This window comes from Lygodium microphyllum, chromosome 10 (genome assembly GCF_053477565.2).
Source record: "Lygodium microphyllum isolate KBCC chromosome 10, Lygodium_microphyllum_v1.1.10, whole genome shotgun sequence".
Taxonomy (NCBI): domain Eukaryota; kingdom Viridiplantae; phylum Streptophyta; class Polypodiopsida; order Schizaeales; family Lygodiaceae; genus Lygodium; species Lygodium microphyllum.
This window is the reverse complement of record NC_141144.1, coordinates 8,834,926-8,857,486: the sequence shown is the minus strand read 5'-3', so window position 1 is coordinate 8,857,486 and position 22,561 is coordinate 8,834,926. Positions and strand designations below refer to the sequence as shown.

Below are 22,561 nucleotides of genomic sequence, written 5' to 3'. Positions count from 1 at the left end.
AGGCATCAAGTGCCCTTGAGTCATTAGCTTCTTTTGACTCTCTCATAAAAATCATGTACGCAGAAATTGCTTTTTTCATTTCTTTAGAAATGCTAACGTGACTAACCATTGGCACAGTCCAATCTCCAGCATCAGCAATGTATACTATGTTCCGACCTTTGAATTGAAATGCAAGGGTTTTCTTAACAAAATCGGGAAGAGGTCTAATTTTGTAATGCCAAGGCATGCTTAAGATAACATCACAGTTACCTATGGGTGCAAGTAGAAAAGATTCTTGGTCGCAGTAATCCCCAATTTTAAGATTCAACTTCCCTTGAATAGGAGTAGAATTGGTTGTAAGTCCTTCAAATGCCGAACCTGATCCAATTGGTGTTCCCAATCGATCCGGTGGAATTTGTAGCCTTTCAACAGTATTTGCTGATACAAAATTATATGTGGACGCTGGATCAAAGAGTATCAAAACTCGTTGATTGTTGAGTGTCCCCCAACCCTTTAAGAGTTGTCTTTTCTTCTCATTTGAATGAGTGTTAGCTTGCACATCCGGAACAGAATTTGAGGATGGCGGAGGAGGATCTTTAACCACATTTGCTTCTTTCCTTTTGTGAGGACAATCAAGCTTTATATGTCCTAACTCACCACAAAGAAAGCACCTTCCTTCCTCTTTGTACTTTTGTATCTCAGAGGGTGAGAGATACTTGCGCTTCTTCTTGTTTACCTCTGGCTTTGAATATTGGTCATGGGTAAAGGTAGGTCTTCTTCGATTAGTCCTGTCTCTTGGTTGATCATAGAGCTGCTCTTGTCTAGCTCTATAAGAACTCATCTCCAACTTTCGAGATGTACCAGGTGTATGCAAACTTTCAGCTATGATGGCAGACTCCATCATGCGAGATAAGGTTTCATGTGGATACACCTTCATGGTTCTGTGTAAAAGAGGCAGTAGGCCAGCTTCAAACTTCCTTTTCTTCTCTTCATCGCTGATCTCCATGAAAGGAGTAACCTTGAGAAGAGTAGACCAAAACTTGTCCACATAACTAGTGATCTTTTCATGCTCTTTCTGGCCTAGCCAATCCCACTCCTTCTTGATATCATTCTCAAAATTAGGAGGTAAGAACTGAGCATAAAACTTCTTCTTGAACTTTTCCCAAGTTGTAGGTTTCCTTCCCCCCAAAATGAGAGTCAACCACCAATTGCTAGTAGTGTCTTTTAAGTGCGTGCTTACATGCCTTTGCTTGGACTTTTCTGAGAAATTACCATCGGAAAAAGCAACTTTAAATTGCCTGACAAAGGCTAACGCCTTAGTAGGATCTCTCTTACCGGAGAGTGAGTCAAACTTTATATCCTTATCCCTAGACTTGAAAGTCTTAGTTTTCTTAAACTTGCTCCTCTTATGGTTCCTCTTTGTCCGTTTGCGGATTGCACGAGACTTAGAATCAAGAGAGTAGAAACTAGAAGATGAGTTGGAGGAAGAGGAACTTGAGTAATTAGGGGAGTAGCTGGTTGCTGAGGGGGATGACTCCCTCCTTATCTGCCTCACTCGAGGTGAGGTCTTTTTACTTTTCTTGACCCGAGAATCCTTCTTCCTTCTAGGAAGCTTCTCAACAATTGGATGCTTTGCATCTTCGCCATCAATTGGTGCAATGGTGTCTCCTCTAGTATCACTATCTTTTGGAGGATTTGGTCCTTCATAAGTAGCTTCTTTCCTTGTCCTTAAGCTGTCAATCAATTGACGTACTTCGGGAATCTTCAACAAGCTACGATACTCTGTCAATTGAGGCTATAATTGCTCACTTGTAGGTGCTTCATCGGTTGCCATCTTTACCTTCTTCTTGCAAGGATTGCCTTTCCTTTGAGAAAAGCAAAGAGACTTGCTTTGATACCACTGCTATAGAATCTGAGATACACGCTCGACTTTCTTATATACTTAAAATATATATGGTAAATATTATGTTGGCACAGAGAGAGAATAGATGAGAGAAAAGAAAGATGTAGAGAGAGAGGTAGAGAAATTCGTAACACACTAGGGATTGGAAGATGGGCCCGTCCCCTCCCTTGTGGAGTTATATTATTGACAAGGAGCAAGCTCCTCCGTTACATATAAGCCAGTTCTTACTTGTAGATCTTGGAAACAAGATCACGGTTCCTTGCATAATATACAACCGGCTAACACTTGCACAACTTGGAAGTTGGCACCTTTTGATCCTTCTCGAGTCTTCTTCTCTCCTACACAATGTGTAGGGCTCTCCTCTTGACGCTTGATTTTAGCAGAGCTTCCACAGCACTTGCATCTTCTCTTCTCCTTTGGAACTTGATTTCAGTAGAGCTTCTGTAACACTTGATTTCAGCAGGGCTTCCGCATCACTTGATTTCAGTAGCTTTTAGCAGGGCTTCCGCAGCACTTGCATCTTCTCTTCTTCTCTTGGATACATACAAAGTGATACTTCCTTCACCTCTCTCTTACACCCAAGGAGAGCCTTTTCTTTCATAGGCTTTCAAGAGCTTCTCTTCTTGGAGAGAGAGTTGAGTTGATCTTCATGCAAGATGTGGTTGTTTCACTCTGCAGCACTAATTTCGAGATATCTCTTTGTGCCTTATTTGGGTAAAAAAACATTCAACACGAAAGTTGTAGATCTTGCTGTTTCCGATAATCCTCGCGGCTCTTTTTAGAGATCCTTTTTCTATTGCGAGATATTTTGAAAATGGATTTTCAAAAAAAAAAGCTTTTTAAAATGTACTTTTAACTTGTGGTCCATGCAACCACCTTGAGTCATAGATAATGAGAGTTCATTAGATTGCCTTGGGCCTCAACCTTAAGATTGAATTTCTTACAAAAGCTTGTGTCATTTTAGACCTTAGAAAGAGAAAATCACTTCTCTCCTCACTTCTAGAGGATCACGCCTCTCGTCTTTCTTAGTGAGAGAATTCCCTCTCTCGTCTTTCTTAATGAAAGAAAAAACTTTAAACCTTGACTTAGAGGGGAGAGGATGACCCCAAATGAATGCAATGCTCATTACACACAAGTAAACATATCAATAAATTAATGACCCACTTTTCTTTAAGTGTTGATGATGATCTAGCATGGCCATGAGGCCATTTAGAGACCAGCATTTCTAGTGCATCACTTAATGGGGTGATTAGAGCACTGTGATAGGGATATCTCGTACATGCAGTACAAGTTATGAAGGGGAAAAAAAGTGTCTACCAAGTATAAGAGTGTACACAAGAACCAAGGAGTTACACATAAATGAAGATGGATTGAGTTCTAAGAGGAGAAAATGCATTAGCATTGTGTATATGTATTTATGTGTGCATCCAGGGATGCCTGGGAATGTTTACTTGTGTGTAATGAGCATTGCATTCATTTGGGGTTATCCTCTCCCCTACAAGTCAAGGTTTAAGGTCTTTTCTTTCATTAAGAAAGACGAGAGATGGAGTTCTCTCACTAAGAAAGACAAGAGACGTAATCCTCTGGAAGTGAGGAGAGAAATGATTTTCTCTTTCTAAGGTCTAAAATGACACAAGCTTTTGTGTGGAATTCAATCTTAAGGTTGAGGCCCAAGGCAATCTAATGAACTCTCCTTATCTATGACCCAAGGTGGTTGCATGGACCACAAGTTAAGAGTACAGTTTAAAAAGCTGTTTTTTTGGAAAATCCATTTTGAAAATATCTAGCAATAGAAAAATGATCTCTAAAAACGGGCCGCGTGGGTTATCGGAAATAGCGAGATCTACAACTTTTGTGTTGGACGTTTTTTCATCCAAATAACGCACAAAAAGATATCTCGAAATTAGTGTTGCAGAGTGGAACAACCACATCTTGCGCGAAGATCAACTCAATTCTCTCTCCAAGAAGAGAAGCTCTTGAAAGCCTATAAAAGAGGAGGCTCTTTGTTACATTAATAAGGTAAATTACGGAAAACAGGCGCGAGGGATGACCGTTCGGGGACCTTGGGCACCCGAACGGGATTTAGGGGAGCCCAGAATGAAAGAGAGTCCAAGAATAGTAGGACTGACTAAGAGTTGACAGCTGGCAATTGGATCATGATGGGAGTTGCCAGCAACTATCTAGGCAAGGTTGGGAGGAGAAATGAGTCTCGTGCCTCTGTCTTTAAGTTCGACTCGTGAGATGTTCTCACTGAGTGAAGTCGAATCTAACTGAGCTTGTTATATTAGGTAAATTACGGGAAACAGGCGCAAGGGACGACCGTCCGGGGACCTTGGGCACTCGAACGGGGTTTAGGGGAGCCTAGAATGAAAGAGAGTCTAAGAATAGTAGGACTCACCAAGAGTTGACGGCTGGCAATTGGATCATGATGGGAGTTGTCAGCAACTATCTAGGCAAGGTTGGAAGGAGAAACGAGTCTCGTGCCTCTATCTTGAAGTTCGACTCGTGAGACGTTCTCACTGAGTGATGTCGAATCTAACTGAGCTTGTTTTCATTTCTGCCCATCGTATCACTGGTATCAGAGCAGGCGTCGGGTCCTCCTTCAGAGCTGTTGGGTCCTCCTTCAGAGCCATCGGGTCCCGCTTTCGTTTGTTTTCGCGCGAAGTTCTTTTTCCAGCGCCTATACGACACGTCATATGGATCTGGCATGAAGACGATACCCGATATGTCACTCGTCATCTGTCATATTGGCTGCAGTGAGTCATACAGCGTGAAGATGGTGCCCCACACGCTTTACGTCACATTGGCCTGTGTCCTGGACACGATTGACTTTGTGAGGCGCAATAATTAAAAAACGGCACTATATCGTCTGGCGCTTCTATGACCAACTCCGGCTGCAGGCTACTGTCTGATGATTCCAAATTAGCCGTGTGACAAGTACAGATTGGCAGGGTACGAATTCCGGGAAGGCGTCACCAGCCGGACGAAGCCAGTCGGACCAGTTTCACATGTAGAAGGTGTACAGATGGTTCACGTGACCATTAGGAAGGGGTGTATTTAGTCCCCTCCTTACTAGTTGTTTCTGCCAATAAGCTTTATTTCCAGTGTGACCGGCTCAGTTCGGGAAAGACAAATTATTCCTCACTCTTCAGGGTTATTATTAAAAGCCAGCAATAGTTGCCCTATCACTATAACCAGGGAAGTACTTTACTTTGTACACAAATTTCTTATATTTGCTTTCCAATTCCAGTGTATTAATGGAAGAGAAAGGGAAAGAGGGAGTAATTGAGGGTTCTAGTTCTAGGGACCACCCTATGGTAGATCCCCATGAAACGGAGATACAAGAAGAACAGTGGGAAGAATTTTTTGCCACAGGAGAACAATTTGATGATCTAACTGCTCGTGTCTAGGCACACGAGGTTCAAATGGAATTTTTAACTCAAACACTCACCGGAATAAAATCTCAATTAACTTTATTACTAGAAAGGGATAAAAATAAGATAGAAACCTCGGATATCCCATCTTCATCGAAAGATTTGGATGTGACTATGCGAGATCCTAAGGAACCCCACCACAAGTTGAGGGATAATCTAGTTTTAAAAGATATGAAACCCCCTCAGTTTCACGGGGAGAAAAAAGACAGAAATAAAGACACTATCTTTAATTTTCTCCAAAATTGGGAAGATTGGGATTATGTCAGACAAAAGGAAAGACCCCTGCTGACATATCTGGAGGAATATCGTGAGATAATCCTCAAATTGGAAGGAATAGATGAATTTCAAAAGACAAGAGGATTCATTAGGGGACTAGATAAGGCCTGTAAAAAGGAAGTAAAAAGGAGTTCACCTAAGACGCTTGAAGAGGCAATTAAATTTGCATTAATCAATGAAGATAGTACGCATCCAGGTACACTCACTAGTCTCACTGATACGAAGTCCAAGACTAAGGAATTGGAAACCTCAAAATTTGTAGGCAAATTTAAAAGGAAAATGCCATTTTTTAAGGGCAAGAAACAACCTTTTGAAAAGAAACAATATGTAAGGCCAAAGTTAAGTTCAGACGACTTTGATAAGGCCAAAAAAGAAAAGTTGTGTTTCAATTGCCTATCCCCTAACCATGCTGCTTGGAATTTCCCTCAAAGGAAAAAGGGGGAAGACAAAGGAAAGGATAAGGACAAGGGCAAGGGAAAAGAAAAACAAATCCATGTAGTGCAGACCTTAGAATTAAAGGGGCATGAAAGGTATAAATCTTTAGAGGTCTTGCACATGGATGTACAACACAAGTGTTGTATGACAACTTCTATGTGACAGCCTACCTTTAGCCCACATGATTTAGTTAGAGTGCATGGATTGATAGCTGGAAAGAGGGTTAGAGTCATGATTGATGACTTTGCTACACATAATTTTATAAATTATGCACTTGTCGAAAAATTGAAACTTCCCCAACAAAAGAGTGGGCATCAATATGTTGTTCGTATGATGCAAGGTCAAGATAATAAAATATGGGATACAATGGTATCCAATTTGGAAATTGAGATTCAAGGATATAAAGATAAACTTGATTTTCAAATTATGAACATGGAAAGAGCCGATATTGCTCTAGGAAGGGAGTGGCTATGGGGATTGGAACCATCCTTAAAACGTAGTTATCATCATAATACATTGAAATTTGAAAGGGATGGTAAGACTTTTGTCATTCAAGGTAAACATGAAGTATCTGATAATCCTTTGTTGTGTTCCATTGAGGTTCAGAAGCTGATAAAGAAGGAAGTTTGTGAGGTATACATGTTATGGTCTCTTCCTGTACAAAACACTTTTACTTTCTGTAATATAAAGCAACAATTTTCTTATGTTTGTGAGTTGAATGTAAATAATGAATTAAGTAGTTTGTTAGATGAATTTAAAGATGTGTTTCCTTCTGATTTACCTAGTGGCCTTCCACCAGATAGGGGTGATATAAATCACCCAATTGACACAAATAAGGATACACACCCTATTTCTAAACCACCGTATAAGTTAAGTGAAACACAGCACCAAGAAGTTGAAAGACAAATTAAGGATTACCTTGATAAAGGATTTATACAACCTAGTAATTCACCTTGGGCTTCGCCAATTTTATTAGTAAAGAAAAAAGATGGTTCTATGCGACTTTGTGTTAATTATAGAGCACTTAATAAGATAACGGTGAAGAATAAATTTCCTATGCCCAGAATGGAAGATCTTTTTGATCAATTACAAGGGGCAAAATTCTTCACAAAGATAGATTTAAGATCAGGCTATCACCAAGTAAGAATTAAGGCACAAAATGTTCCTAAGATAGCATTTCGTACTAGATACGGGTATTATGATTTTTTGGTGATGCCTTTTGGTCTCATTAATGCACCAGCTACGTTTATGAAGCTAATGAATAGTGTGTTACGGCCCTATCTAGGACATTTTGTAGTGGTCTTCTTGGATGATATCTTGATCTTTAGTAAATCGAGATAAGAACATTTGGAACACTTACAACTGGTATTCCAACTGTTAAGAATACATTCCCTCTATGCGAAGAAAAGTAAATGTGAATTCTTCTCACAAGAGGTCAAATATTTGGAGCATATTATCTCGAAAGAGGGAATTAAGATGGATCCAGAAAAAGTAAGGGCAATTATTGAATGGCCATCTCCAAGGAACTTGGAAGAGCTGTAGGTCTTCCTAGGTTTATCTGGATTTTATCGTAGATTCATTCGAGATTATGCCAAAATAGTTGTTCCAATGACAGACCAACTTAAAGGGAAAGGGAAGAGATTTAATTGGGGAACAGACCAAAATGAAAGTTTTCAAAAACTTAAGGTAGCTATTGCTACAGCTCCAGTACTATTAATTGTGGATCCCAATAAACCATTTGTGGTTGAAGCCGATACCAGTGATAAGGCGATAGGCGTGGTCTTATTACAAGAAGGTCGACCGGTTGCTTTTGAAAGCAAGAAATTAGACCGTGCAAAACAGAATTATTCTGTTTATGAGAGGGAGCTGTATGCAATAGTACATGCAATGAAGAAATGGAGGCACTATCTGTACAATGCCAAACTTTTGATCTTGTTGGATCATGAAAGTATTAAGTGGCTTAATGACTAGCCGGATCTACAAGGGCGTAAAGCCAAATGGGCCGAACTCCTCCAAGAATTCGACTATGAGATAAGGTATAGAAAAGGAAAGTATAATATAGTGGCTGATGCACGCAGCAGAATGCCCATCATAAATGAATTTAGTTTTACTTAGTTCACTTCCGATTTTCTTGAATCCTTAAAAGAGAAATGCTAGGTTGATCCGGCATATTCCAACATATGGGAAGCAATAGAAAATGGGGGATCCAAATGGAAGGGCCTTCACTGAGGAAGGAATATCTGAGGATGTTCAACAAGGAAATGGAGCAACAAGGGTTGCTCAAACCGGATGCAAGTGGAAGAATTTTAACATTGATAATGGTTATTTACTCTACAAGGGTAGGGTAGATAAAGAAATAAGGTGCCAGATACTCTTTGAGTATCATGATATCCCTAGCGCGGGACATCCAAGAGTTAATAAGACTTATAGTCTTATTAAAAGGCAGTTCTATTGGCCTGGAATGAATAAGGACGTCCTTGACTATGTGGTCAAATGTAATAAATTCCAGGTTAATAAAGCTAAACGATTGAAAGTGGGAGGACTTCTCCATCCATTAGAGATTCCTTCTGGAAAATGAGAGAGTATCTCCATGGATTTTATTGTTGCATTACCCAGAACACAGAGGGGGCACGACTCTGTGTGGGTAATTGTGGATAGGTTAACCAAAATGGCTAGGTTTATTCCAACTTCAACTGATGTAAAAACACCAGAATTGGCTAGATTGTTCGTAGAGAACATATACCGATTGTATGGCCTTCCGGCAAATATAGTTTCTGATCGGGATAGAAAATTTGATAGTCAATTTTGGTGTGCGGTATTTAGGAAGTTGGATACTAAACTTAGCATGAGTACGGTGGACCACCCGCAAACAGATGGGCAAACTGAAAGGGTTAACCAAATCCTTAAAGATATGCTCAGGGCATATGTAAGTAAAAGGCAAACTAATTGGGAAGAGTATCTACCGATAGCAGAGTTTGCATATAATAGTGCCAAGCACTCTTCCACTGGATATAGTCCATTTATGTTAATGTATGGGTTTCAGCCCAGAGCTTCTCATGCAGTAGGACTGCATAAGGAAAAGGTTCAGGCAGCCAAGGATTTTTTGGAGGATATGAATAGTATGTTAAAATTTGCTCAAGAAAATATTAAGAAAGCTCAAAATCGAGCTAGAGCTTATGCAGATCCTCACCGAAGAGACATCTCCTTTGAAAAAGGAGAATTGGTCTATCTTAAAGTGCCTGAACAAACTAAAACCATGAAAACGGGACAATGTCCAAAGCTTTCACCCAGGTATTGTGGTCCTTTCACAATACTTAAAAAGGTGGGAGAACAGGCTTATAAGCTCCAACTACCTGCTGGTAGTAAAATACATCCAATTTTTCATGTGAGTAAGCTAAGGAAGAAGCTAGGTGATTTGGATAATCTAATCTTAAATGATAACATTGAGGAGCTATTAGACGACCAATCTAATCCACATGAACCAGAATGAATATTAAATGTTCGTAAAATAGACGAACAAGGAATACTATTTATCAAGAATGTTTGGTCAAATGGAAAGATTGTTCAGAAGAAAGCTCAACATGGGAGCGAGTAAGTACCTTAAGGAAAATATTTCCCAATTTACAGTTAGACCTTCCAAGTATCGTTTTCGAGGACGAAACCGATTCTTAAGGGGAAGGAAATGTTACATTAATAAGGTAAATTACGGGAAATAGGCGCAAGGGACGACCGTCCGGGGACCTTGGGCACCCGAACGGGGTTTACGGGAGCCTAGAATGAAAGAGAGTCCAAGAATAGTAGGACTCACCAAGAGTTGACGGCTGGCAATTGGATCACAATGGGAGTTGCCAACAACTATCTAGGCAAGGTTGGGAGGAGAAACGAGTCTCGTGCCTCTGTCTTCAAGTTCGACTCGTGAGATGTTCTCACTGAGTGAAGTCGAATCTAACTAAGCTTGTTTTCATTTCTACCCATCGTATCACTCTCCTTGGGTGTAAGAGAGAGATGAAGGAAGCATCACTTTGCATGTATCCAAGAGGAGAAGAGAAGGTGCAAGTGCTGCGGAAGCTTTGCTGAAAGCTGCTGAAATCAAGTGCTGCGGAAGCCCTGCTAAAATCAAGTTCCAAGAGGAGAAGAGAAGGTACAAGTGCTGCGGAAGCTTTGCTGAAATCAAGCGCCAAGAGGAGAGCCCTACATATATTGTGTAGGAGAGAAGGAGACTCAAGAAGAATCAAAAGGTGCCAACTTCCAAGTTGTGCAAGTGTTAGCCGGTTGTATACTGTGCAAGGAACCGTGATCTTGTTTCCAAAATCTACAAGTAAGAACTAGCTTATGTGTAACGGAGGAGCTTGCTCCTTGTCAATAATATAACTCCACAAGGGGGGGGGACGGGCCCATCTTCCAGTTCCTAGTGTGTTGCCAATTTCTTTACCTCTCTCTCTACATCTTTCTTTTCTCTCATCTATTCTCTCTTTGTGCCAACATAATATTCGCCTTATATATTTTAAGCATATAAGAAAGTCGAGCGTGTATCTCGGATTCTATAAGACTAGTTGTGTAAGACCATAAACAAACAAGAGGTTAAAGCTCAAATCTAATACATAAAGGACTTTGGCCGAGGAAGTATGCCGATTTGGCAATAGGGGAATGGTCCCCACTCCTCAAAGGAGGATTAAAGAGTTGTCAGCCTTGGTGACGGATCTTTCTTTGGATCTCATGTCTTGAAGCCAATCTTGGTGGTAAGTCATGTGGGAAGAGGTCCACTATTCATCAAACCAAGGCTTCTCAGAAGAAGAAGAAGCAAGTGCTATATCCGCCACCTTGAACAAGTATACGAGGGTAGACTCAGTGGTAGTGTGTGTAGCCTTTGAATCCTTAGACCCTCCTTGGTCTTCAAATGGGGGTACTTTTGGCAATACTTCTCCTTTGGGTGAGTGTCCTTGCCGCAATGGGGACACTTAGGCTTCTTCTTAGAATCCTTTGAATCATCCTTTTTGTCCCCTTCTTTCTTGGCTTTGGGCTTCCTCTTCTTCTTCCCTCCTTCGAATTTGCTGTAAAAGTCTTCATGGAGTTGGATCCACTAGTACCTATATCTCTGAGCCACTTGTCATGCTCCAAGACTAGTGGGGCAAGGTCCTCCCAAAGAAGAGTATCTCGGGTCCTTGAAGTTAAAAGACTGGTATAGAATATATCGAACTTCGGAGATGACAGTTGTGTTAAAAGAATCATGGCCATGCCCTTGGAAGATATAGTCCATCCAAGAGATGCAAGCTCATCTCTTATGTCCTCCAATTTGTTGATGTGGTCCTTCATGGAAGAAGAATCATCAACATTGAGTATCCAAACTTCTTCTCAAGGGATATGCGGTGGGCAAACGTCTTCTCATGATAGAGAGACACTAGCTTCTTCCATATCTCCATGGCATTCTTCGACTTGTGAACATGCATTAGGACATAATCCGTTAAGGTCATGAAAAGAAAAGATCTAGCTCGAGAGTTGTGCCAATCTCATAGGGCAGCATAGTCCATTGTTGATCCCACTCTGGGATGCTCCATGAGATGGGATACAGGATGGGAAACAAACTCCCAAAGATTGAAGGTGTCGAGAATATACTTCACCTTATATGACCACAATGAATAGTTGGAACCGCCCAAGCGGCCCTTCTTGGGCAAAAAAGGAAGTATGGGTACTTGCACAGAGGGTGCCATAGGAGGCACCTTAAGACCATGGTGATGGGTGTTTTGGGAAACATGGAGGAGGGGGGAGGGGGAGTGGGAGAGGGCTGCTGTACAAATGGACTTGGTGACCTCTGTTCTTCTCGGTCTTCATGAGAATCATCGCGATAATCTCGCCGTCTTTCAGAGGGACGATGAGAATACTCATCCTTTAAATCATCAAAGCTTGCAAACTGGAATGATCTAAATGTGGGTAATGAGCATAAGCAAATGATGCTAGTGGGGCAATTGATGCATATGCAAGACCAATTTTGAAGTACCAAGCCAATGCTTTTTGGATAGTAGGACATGCATGCAATGATGGTGCAACTAGGGTACTTTGGTGATGGCACTAGTTTCCATGCTATGGTGGGTTAAGGATAGCATATGGGGATGTATAGCATAACTCCTTATGGTATGGAACAACCAATGCATGATGTGCAAGGCCCTATATATCTCGGTATGGCTAGTAATATGCATAACCCCGTGTATAGCAATGTCGCCATGATGCTGTAGTACATAGTGCCAAGTTTGGCAATGCATATATGCACCCATTGTGTTTGGGAATCATGGTATTAATACTGGTCATGCAAATGATCCGTATAGTGTTCGTCATGAAGGAAATGCAGCTATTAATGCAGGCAATGTATGAGAAAATGATCTTGGTGTGGTTGAGAGTATGCAAATTTCCATAGACAATCACATTGCAATAGTCCAAAGTATGCAAATAGAAATGCTTCTTAACGTCATAAGGACGTGAAATTTTATTGCTTTGCATAGTATTTAATTAAAAGCTAATCAAATGCGGTAATGTGACTTGTAAATGCGAGATGTAAGCTAATTATGACATCATGTGGGACCTAGGACTTGGAAATATTAGTTGATACCAGATGCAAAAGTTGTAATAAGTTATGCTTGATAGGTACTAGGTGGTATCCAGTGTTAGATTTTGGGCCTAGACTAATTAATAAGCCACTAATGTTCGTAGTGATATTAGAGACTAGGCATTAATTAATTAATTAATGCATATTTGAGCAAGGCAGTAGTAGTTTTTTAGCCTTTCTCGCGATGAAACTTTGAAATTTCTCTCTCTATAGCATTCTCTCTTGTCTATAGTCATCTCTCAAGCAAAAACCAGCCATTTGAGTCATCATAGGTGAAGATATTGGAAAATCTTTGTTGTAAATCCTAATTCACAACAAAACTTAGAATTTGACAACTACATTCGGATGTGTGCTTAGAATTGAGAGTCTAGGACTTTGAATTCTAGTAACTGAAATTAAAGAAATTTAGGGAGATTTAAGAGGCCGGCCATTCTATATCAGATTTGGGGCTTATTTTTTCTTTTAAGGAGTAGGGTAAAGAATAATCCCTATGCAAACTAAGGGGCAAATGGGTTTGAAGGCTTGTTGGTTAGGTTTGATGGCAAGAGGCACTTGGATTAGTGGAGGAGATAAGAGAATCTCAGTTGTACTCCATCTATTTGCAATAAAAGCTAAAGAAATATCACAATGGGCACTAGTTTTGGGATCAACATGTTCATTGTCCAAGATTAAAGTGGTAAACTACGCACTTTTAGTCTATATGAAATTTATGCTTGTTGTAATTGTTGATTAATCAAGACATTACCACCCACTTTGACAATGAAGACTAGTTTCAATATTCATTGTGAAAGCTTCAACTTTTGGATAATCTCCTCAAAAAGCACTTGTAAATTGGAGCAGCTGATGGTGACAATGTTTTTTGCTGTCAAGAATTAGGCTACAGCTGATTTGGCACTTTCTTGCGACAAAAATCAGAAAATTTCTCTTCTCATCTTTCTCGCTTCTCTACAAGATATCCCTTGGTAGTTTTCAGCTATTTTCAAGCCGTGGTGAAGGGCAGCTCTGTTTTTGCTGCCGTAAATGCTAATATACAATAGAGATTAGGGTTTACCAGCCACCTTGGCTCCTATGACAGGAAATGAAAGGCTTTGTACTTTAAATCAACAGTTGGAATTTGAGGGATTGTCAGAGATTTCAGGAGGCTAGCCATCTCAATTGGATTTGAGACTCATTTTGACCAATCAAAGGTCAATTGGAGGCCAATTCCCTATTAGATCAAGGGGCAAAGTAGACTGAAGGCTTGCTGGTCATTGTTGACAACAAGAGGTATTAGAAGCTAAAGAAATACCACGAGGGGTGCCAGTTCTAGGGCCAACCGGAAGTCTACTATCCAAGATTAATTGGCACTATTTGTATTTTCAGTTTATGTGAGTTTAATGCTTGTGGTAATTTTTTTGTTTTGCAAGTAAAATGTGGCTGATTATATTGCTCAAAAAAACTGATTACAACGGCGTACTCATGCTCAACAGACATGCTGGAGCTGATGAAGGTCACAAATACATCATGTATACAAGCCTCTCAAGGTGGTATGGGGGGGATGGGGGCAAAAAGCCATGGAGGGGGGGGTGTATTGCCATCGCTTGCTTGCATCATGAAAAACAGGTCCTGACCGCCCCAAGTGCGCATGAAATGACATCGGAGCTCCTGATGAGCCCTGGACTCGCCCTGCACCTGATCCCATAGACCGCAGAGGGAGTGGATGATGCAGGTCCAGAGCTCTGTTAAGGTCGCCTGTACTGAAAGTCTCTCTCCGCCGAAAGCCTCTTGACACCGCACCTTCCAGATATGCCAACAAGTAAGACTCCCTATGATCTCCCATACCTTAGAGTGGTCTGTTGTGGGCTCCAGTACCTGGTGGATGGCTAGAGCCTCCAAACTGACCATTGCGCATGACCCTGCCTCAATGAATATTGTGTTCTGTATCCCGGCCTCATACAGAAGTTGACGGCCTTGGCTGACCGCCTGCTAGCAGAAAGCTCCCCATGAGATACATCCAAGACTGGGGTGCTATACGGCGAAGGATGTGGCATGCTCCTTTCCACAGAAGCTGCGTTGCCTCACACGACCAAAGGTAGTGCTTTGGGGTTTCCAGAGACTGCTGTGTGCAGCATTTGTAACTTCCCTCCTCTTGCATCTGGGCAAGCCAGCTTCCCACCGCCAAGTCTCCATGTGCCACCAGCCATGAAAAATACAATACCCTCCCTGGCCTCCAACTATCCCATAGGTGCTGCGAGAAGGTCCATTGGAAAGGCTCTGTGATGCTGTGCTCCGCCTAGTACCTGTTATGTGACGACGCCCATTCCATATCCTCTTGCATCAATACGTGTCTGCCAATCCTAGCAGTGTACTCCAGGAACCTTGGTGGCTTCTTGGCAACCATAGTGGCGGGCCATATCCACTCTCCTGGATCCCACTCCAGCTCATCAAGTGGCCTATCCTCCCAGATCCAAAGGTGCCACTCCTTGATCTCTTGCCAAAAGACAAAAGGGTCCAGCCGCCATGTCTTCCCCTGAAGGCCATTCACCCAGATCCTCTTCCATGAAAGGACAGCTATCCCCTCATCCTACTGCCCTCCGTCAAGAGCCAAACGCCCCCCCCCCCCCTCCTGTACGGTGAAGAAAGTCCTAGGTGGAGCGCCGCCCACTCTACCTGCCACCTATAAGGGAATGCCTGCTTGTGAAAACCTAGCGGTCCATACCTCTTCGGGCTCTATCGGCTCTCATATCGATGGAGCAAGCCACTCTTGAGGTACTATTGCGTCTATCTCCCTTCTCCTTAACTCCACTCCTCTCTGGCAGCCTAATCCTCGCTGCAGCACCTCCTTATCCACCATCCTGTACACCTCCTGCCATGTCCTGATGGTACAAGCTGGGCGAGCCTCCCAACCAGCCCATTAGATGTGGGGGCGCTCGCCATTCTGTGCCCCTTTTTGATCTCTGACCTGGGGGTTCCAAATCACCGGTTGACGGTCTATCTCCTCCTGCCAACCTGGGGGGCTTTGGATTAGGGCCTTATGGAGGCCCTACCACACGCGGAGTAAGCTTCTTAGGAAAGGTGATCTGGGGGGGGATGATCTGGGTTGACGTGAAGATCCATCTCAAGGATGGCATCCACTCACCGCCAAGCCTCGGTCTACAATCCTAAAGACCCTCCTGCAATAGGACCTTCTAGGTCCGTCCTCCCGGTGTGAGGCCGCAGACAACTAGCTTGCCCAAGAGGGCCATACTCTGATACTCTGGGTCTGATCCCAAGTCCTCCCTTTGACGGATGCTGTATGATGGTCGCCCACGCCACCTTGGCCCTGGAATCCCTGGAGCCATCTGACCTGGACCAAAGAAATTCGGCACTACGTGACGAAGCTGCACTACACAGGATGAGGAGAAGCACCAATACGAGGCGATGTACTAGGCCGTCGCTAGGAGGACTTGGTTAACCACCAGGGCTCAACCGGCTAGTGAGAGGCACTCCAGTAGGTCAACTTCCTCCTAATAGAATCGAGGACTGAAAGAAACTGCTGGGCGGGAATGATGTCGAGTCCCACCTAGAACCCTAGGTACCGGACGGTTTGCCCTCTGCTCACCCATCTAAATCCCAGGTAAATGCCCTACTCCGTACTAAAGTCCGGGTCTGTGAGAAAACCAACCGACTTTCGCTAGTGGATTTTCGCTCCCGCTGCAGAACAAAACACCTCAAGAGCCAGCCTCACTCTTTGCAACATCAACTCATCGTCCTCTATGTAGAGTGTTGTATCATTTGCATACTCTAAGTCTAACAACTCAGACTCCTCTCTCATTGGAAGCTGGAGGCCGCGTAATCCGCTCATACGTGACGTGAGGAAGTGAGACATCGCCTTTGCAAAGAGTAGGAACAGGTACGGGGCCAGGGGGCAGCCTTGCCAGACTGATCTCTCCAGCCGAAACTCCTCCCCTCGCCTACCACCTATGAGAATCCTGCTGGTGGCCGATCTATAAAGTGGGGAGACCCTGCGAATCCAAGCCTGGGGGAAACCCAACCTCACCATGGTGCCCTCTAGGAAATCCCAGTCCACCCTGTCATAAGCTTTCTCAAAATCCAAGAGAAGTACAACCAATCTCTGCCCACTGTGCTGAGCCCATTCTGTCACCTCAAAGAAGGTGAATACATTGTCTAGGATGCTCCTATCCTAGACAAAGCTTGTCTGTGTGTGTCATGGATGATGTCTAGAAGCACGGGGCATAGTCTCCTACCAATCATCTTTGCAAGTGCCTCATAGGCCACTGACAGTAAGGTGATCGGTCTCCACTGGGAAAGCTCCAATCGGTCTCCCCCTTTGGGGAGAAGACTGATAAGGCCTGTTGAAAGACTCCTTGGCATCTGTCTTGAAGTGAAAATCTCCTGAAAGGCCATCAGTAGGGGGTCCTTCACCATTTTCCTGTAGGTAGTGAAGAAGGCCTTAGAGAGGCCATCCTCTCTCGAGCATTTCTGCCCATCCTATGTATGGAAAGCCTCCTCCAGTTCCTTCCCTGTGAAGGGGGACTAGGAGGGAGCATCCCATCCTTTGTGACGAGGGATGAGATGTGATCCCAGACCTATTGTGTGCAATGCTGTCCTATGGCTGAGGCTGTCTCCTGCTGGAAAAGGCGTCTGTAATAGTCAGTGGTAATCTCCATCACCTAGTCTGGGCTAGAGCAAATCCTCCCATACTGATCGCGAAGGCTACGTATTTGCTCTCCTGAGGTGTGGGGATGGTGTGCCTGAAAGAACTCCCTGCACATTGTGTCCCCCTTCTGCGCCCAGAAGGTTGCCAAGGTGCGGAATGAGGACTCCGAATGCTTGTCCTCTAGGCAGGCGATGACTGCTCATGCGTGCACTTTCTGTGTGTGGAGGGTGGGATCCCTTGATGCCTCCTGTAATAATCTTTGCGTGGCTGCAAGGTCTCGCTGGAGTGCTCTCTCCTCCCAGCTCTGCTACTTGGCTTGTATGGCTGTCTCTATGCACATACTGCTCGACTCGGCTAGGACCTTTGCAACCTCCTTTTCGATCCGGTCTCTCCTGCCCCACTCCCTGGTTTAGATCTGCTCTATCTGTCTTGTCACCTCCTCCCTCCTATAGATCGAGTTAGGGATCCGATAGGATCATGTGTCTAGGATAGATGCTGGGGGATGAAGTGTCAGGAGAACTGGGCAACGTGGTGCCCATCTGGCCTCCATGAGAGCTTCTCCACTCTCCCACATAAAACCTGTCCAACCGCTCTTCCAGGACTCCACCTAGCCGCCTGTATTCCCAAGAGAAGTCCAACGACCTCTCCTTCCTGTGGAAGGTAGGGTCTCTCCAAGCATTGCGTGCTCCTACTGCTAGTAGAAAGATCTCCTATGCCTCCTACTCCTCCCCAGCTATGCCCTCATAGTTTCTGCCTCTACCCTGCTGGTCCTCCAAAGCCTCCAGGTTTTTGAAGTCTCCTCCAACAATCGAGGAGTCCACCTCTAGGAGTCCATCCGCGATCTCCACCCAGAACCTGCTGCGTGTCCTAACCTCTATAGGGGCATAGACATTGAAGACTCCAAGGCACGAGGCCCCAATATTCAATTTGATCCATAGAACCCTCCTTGCCACTATTGTCCCATGGTCTCGTACACAGGCGGTGAGACTCGGGCCAATAGAGATGCATACGCCTCCACTCCTGCCGTGGGCACCTATGGCGTGCTCCCAATAAGTGTCCGAGCTGCTCGCGAGTACCTTCCCTACTTGTTGGACCTGGGTGGTAGCGAGCTTGTGCTCCTGTAGAAGTAAGATGCCGATCCATTTGGCAAGGGCAAGCTGCTGCTCCTACCGAACAATCGACTTCTTGGAACCACGTGCCCCACTGTAGTGGACAATATTCGCATTCCAAGATGCAAGGTGTAAGCTCATGGGAAAACCTGTGAGTGACCGAACAGGCATTTTTTCGGTGTGGAGGCTGTTGATGAGGAGGAAAAACTATGGGGCATGCAAGTACACTTTGCCGCAGGTCTGGACGGCGAACTCCAGTCCCCCATGGTGGCCCTCGGCTGGACCATAGGGATGATAGATGCTCTAGGTGGTACTATTAATGCATTTATTAGCCATGCTGAGAGTCATGACTCTATACATTGGTAGAAACGGGCTGCTTGTGCCAGGAGCCACTCGATCACATTCTTCGGAGCTCTCCATTGAGGGGCTTGAAAGAAAGATAATGCTCAAGTGTGGGACCTCGGCACCAACCCACCAGTTAATGTTCATCATGCGACCAGGCCACTGTTGTGTAAACAGTGCTAGTCCTTCTCTCATCCACTGGGAGGTGTGGTCCGCCACCTGACTCTTCAACTCCTCCTCTATCTGTGTTGTCGTCTAATCCCCTGAGTGAGAGGATTGAAAGAAAAAAGCATAGTTTGGTCCATTTGGTGGTGCTAGTAGATAGACCTTGCCGCTCCTTGACTTACGAACCATGAAGATCCCCACCTCTAGAGATAGTGGGAACTCTCCGCGCTCCGCAACTCTCAGGTAGGACCATGGGCCACTGCGGAAGAACTCCTGTGGCAACAACTGTGCCTATCTTGGGAAAGTGTGATGGGCGGCAGGGGCAGATGAGCTGGTGGCTGTGTGGGAGGGGGAAGACTGTTGGTGCGAGGAGGATGTAGGCATGTGTGGCTCATCACCTTCTATGGGAGGAGGGGGGGTGGGTCTGGGGGGGATCACCTAAACCGGGTGCGGATTAGGGGGGGTGGTGCTTGGCAAGGGAGGTGGTGGGGGGGAAGAGGATTGAGGGATGGTGGGATGGACAGAGGTACGTAGCATGTGTGGGGCGGGGCTGGTGGCCCTGGAAGGGGGGGGACGTGTGGGCTAGGGTTAGTGGGGGGGGCATGGGATGGGGGAAGTGGATGTGGGGGCTATGGGATCTCAAGTGAGGTAGTTTGTGGCGCGGGTGGTGGATGTGGGGGACTGTGGTCCTGCCAGGTGGAGCTGTAGAGTGCTCTGCCGAGGGGGCATCGCTCGCCCTCCTGCTCCTTGCTGTTGAGGCTGCGTCTAAGGAGCTGGCCGTGGCCCCCCCTGCCGTCTCCCTCTTTGTCGTCTTTGGACACGTGTGAAGCTGTCAGTGTCCACCTGTGGGCCTATCGGCGAAGCCACCTTGGCTCCGAAACGCATATAATCTGTTGCCTGATGCCCAAAGTTGTGGCAGCATAAGGCCCAGGCACTGCCCTGGTTGCCTAGTCACAATGACCTGCTGCCTAAAGGAGTGACCTCTTGCCTCAATCTCTAGGAACTTTGGTATGCTCTTTGTGTCTTTCACGGCCACTTGTACCTTTGGGACTCCTGCAGTTGCCACTGCATCCGTGAAGGAGGCAGGAAGAACTGTGCCGAAGAGCTGTCCAAAGTCCTCCACTAATTGGTGGTACTCTACCGCTAGTCTGGGGAAAAGTAAGGTGACTGGATGTTTGAGAAATCTGTTATGGAGCACAAATGTCTCCACCGTGAAGCCGCTATACCAAGGAACCATGTAAATGACCCCCTTCGTGGAGGCATAGGGTGTGCTCTCCACTAGCTCATGAGTTGCATCCACAGAGGTGAGTCAAACCATGAATATTCCTTGGCCCATGAGGACTGCCTCCGTGATCTGTGCTATGCCAATGCGCAACGTGGAGAGGACCCAGTCCCGTAGCTGGGCCCTCGATGAGGAGTGTCCAAGGACCTGACCAAAGATTGCTGTTTTTTTCAACTCCAGCTCTGTAGCACGGACGGCTAAGAGCTCTTCCTCAGAGAGGATGATGTGCAAGGTGTTTGACTGGGGGGCGCTCGCAGAATGCACCGGCGTCCGAAGGCGATGGGCAGGGGCGGGCATGAGGGAACAATCCGGAGGCAGGGGTAGCAGGCAACGCAATGGCAACAGTTGTTTCACTCTAGCATGCTTGCGGTAATTAGTGCTTAATTAGGTCATTTACCACCCTTTTGAAAAAAAAGTCTGGTTTCATGGTTCAATTGTCAAGACACCATCAACACCCTTGTGGCACCTAATTGGAAGCTAGAAGCATTGCTTTAGTACTGGAATTGTAATCATTTGAGCATTACAGCAAGAATGTCTTCATATAATGAGATGGGATCAAGTAGTGATGATGCCACTTAGTCTGAAAATTCACAAAGCATTGGGGGAAATGCAATGCCTAATCTTGGACAAGGCACTCAGCATGGGCAGCGAGCAGTTAATGTTCGTTTAGACCAGAATGCGGTTCCTTCTAGGCCTCTTGAAGTTGATGACCAAGAAGAGGACGAGGAATTTGATGACTAGTTTAAGGATCAACAGAGGACAATGATTAAATGTTTGCGCAATTGGCTGCACTATTTGAACTCTTGAAAGGAGGGCAGTAAAAGCAAGAAGAGGAAATCATCTTCAAGAGCTTTGGGACAGCAATGTGTACCAAACGAAGGGCTAATGCAGAAGCATGATGTTCCAAATGTGATAAGAAAATGATGCCAGTGGGGCATTTGATGCATATGCAAGGCCAACTTGGAAGTGCCAATCCAATGTTTTTTGAACAGCAAGGTATGTATGCTAATGTAGGTCCTGGGGTACTTTGGTGGTGGTTTGGTTTTCCAAGCAATATCTGGTAATGCTTCAACCATGGGGATGCAAGGACCAAATGTACTTGGTATGTAGCCACCTATGCATGTGTATGCAAGGCCCAATCTATCTAAGTTTGGAAATTGGGATGCAAATCGTATGTTTAGTAATATTGCCATGATCCCATCTTCCATCGGTCTAGTGCCCAACACTTAATTTTCTTGGCTTTTTGGTTTAAGCTTGCACCATGCTGTGCAACCTGCTTATTGTGAGGAGTTGGAAGGACACCTGAGAGGTGTTCAGTCAATTCTATGGTCTGTAATCTATTCCTTAGCTTTATGTTGCTTTTTGGTTCTAATAACACAGATATATTCTTCAATGTTAGTTAATTGGAGAAAGGGACCCTGTCCTGCACGTGTGCAGGAAGGGGGGGGTTGAGAGGAGCGCTGACAGACAATTTGAGAGAATGCAACCATGCTCTGACAAAATAAAAGAAGTTGTGCAACCTGCTTATGGTGAGAATATCTGAGAAGTTTTCAATCAATTTATGGTGTGTGATTTATTGTTTAGCTTTGCCTTGCTACATTAATTAATTGAAGAAAGGATAAAGGGACCCAGTCGTGTGCATACCCCCAGTGGGTGCTTTTTGGGGGGGGGGGGGGTGTGTTGTAGAGAGGAGAGTTGAGGGAGGGCATGGGAGGAGGCAACGATCTCTGCACAAGGCTCTGACAATGTGTTTTTGTTTGTCTCTAGGCTGTGTTGTAGGTTTCAATGAGAAAGATGATACAGTGGCACCAGAACAGACCCAAAGATATGTGCCAGACCTTTTATTTGCAAGAGGAAAGGAAAAAGTTTCTGTTAAGATGGCATCTTTCATACATTCAACAACCGGCAAAGATCCAGACATTCTCACCAGTGAATTTTTGGTAATAACTTAATGGACAAAATGAAACCAAACAAAAAGAATTGAGAACTTAAAACCTATGTATTGAGACTACATGGGATGTTGGTTTTTCCAGGACAAGCATCACATGGTTCTGGAACCTTTCATATCATTATCTTTGGATGGTATGTTGGATCTACTCATAAGAAATCCTATCCATTTGTAATTGAAATATGTAAACCTCAAAAGTGAAAAACTTTGTAGTTTAGATAACAGAGAAAGTGATCTGTATTGTTAGAGCTTTTAGTCTGTATGTGTGACGCTAGCTTACTTATGCATGCCATTTTTTCATTTTATTAACTTTTTTCTGGGCAAAAACAGCACATACATCTCGGTTGTTTACTTTGATTGCAAATGTTGAAAACATCTGCACAAACATGCCCCATTAAGCATTAGTCCAAGTTGAAGTCCATTTTTAAAATCCTCACACCCTTAAATTTCC

General features: G+C 44.3%; 1 protein-coding gene across 3 annotated transcripts in view; it reads left to right on the top strand.

The window, feature by feature from the left end:
- LOC148029689 (uncharacterized) overlaps positions 1–22,561 on the top strand; it is an 85,895-nt gene that overhangs the window by 51,457 nt on the left and 11,877 nt on the right. The window contains exons 2-4 of one of the 3 annotated variants that reach the window (XM_087685976.1): positions 21,600–21,691; positions 21,930–22,102; positions 22,196–22,244. In XM_087685976.1, the coding sequence (XP_087542102.1) occupies positions 21,643–21,691; positions 21,930–22,102; positions 22,196–22,244 (271 nt within the window). In that variant the 5' untranslated portion in view covers positions 21,600–21,642. Of the gene's footprint in view, positions 1–21,561; positions 21,692–21,929; positions 22,103–22,195; positions 22,245–22,561 lie in introns of all 3 variants that reach the window. The other 2 variants (XM_087685973.1, XM_087685974.1) reach the window with 2 other exon arrangements.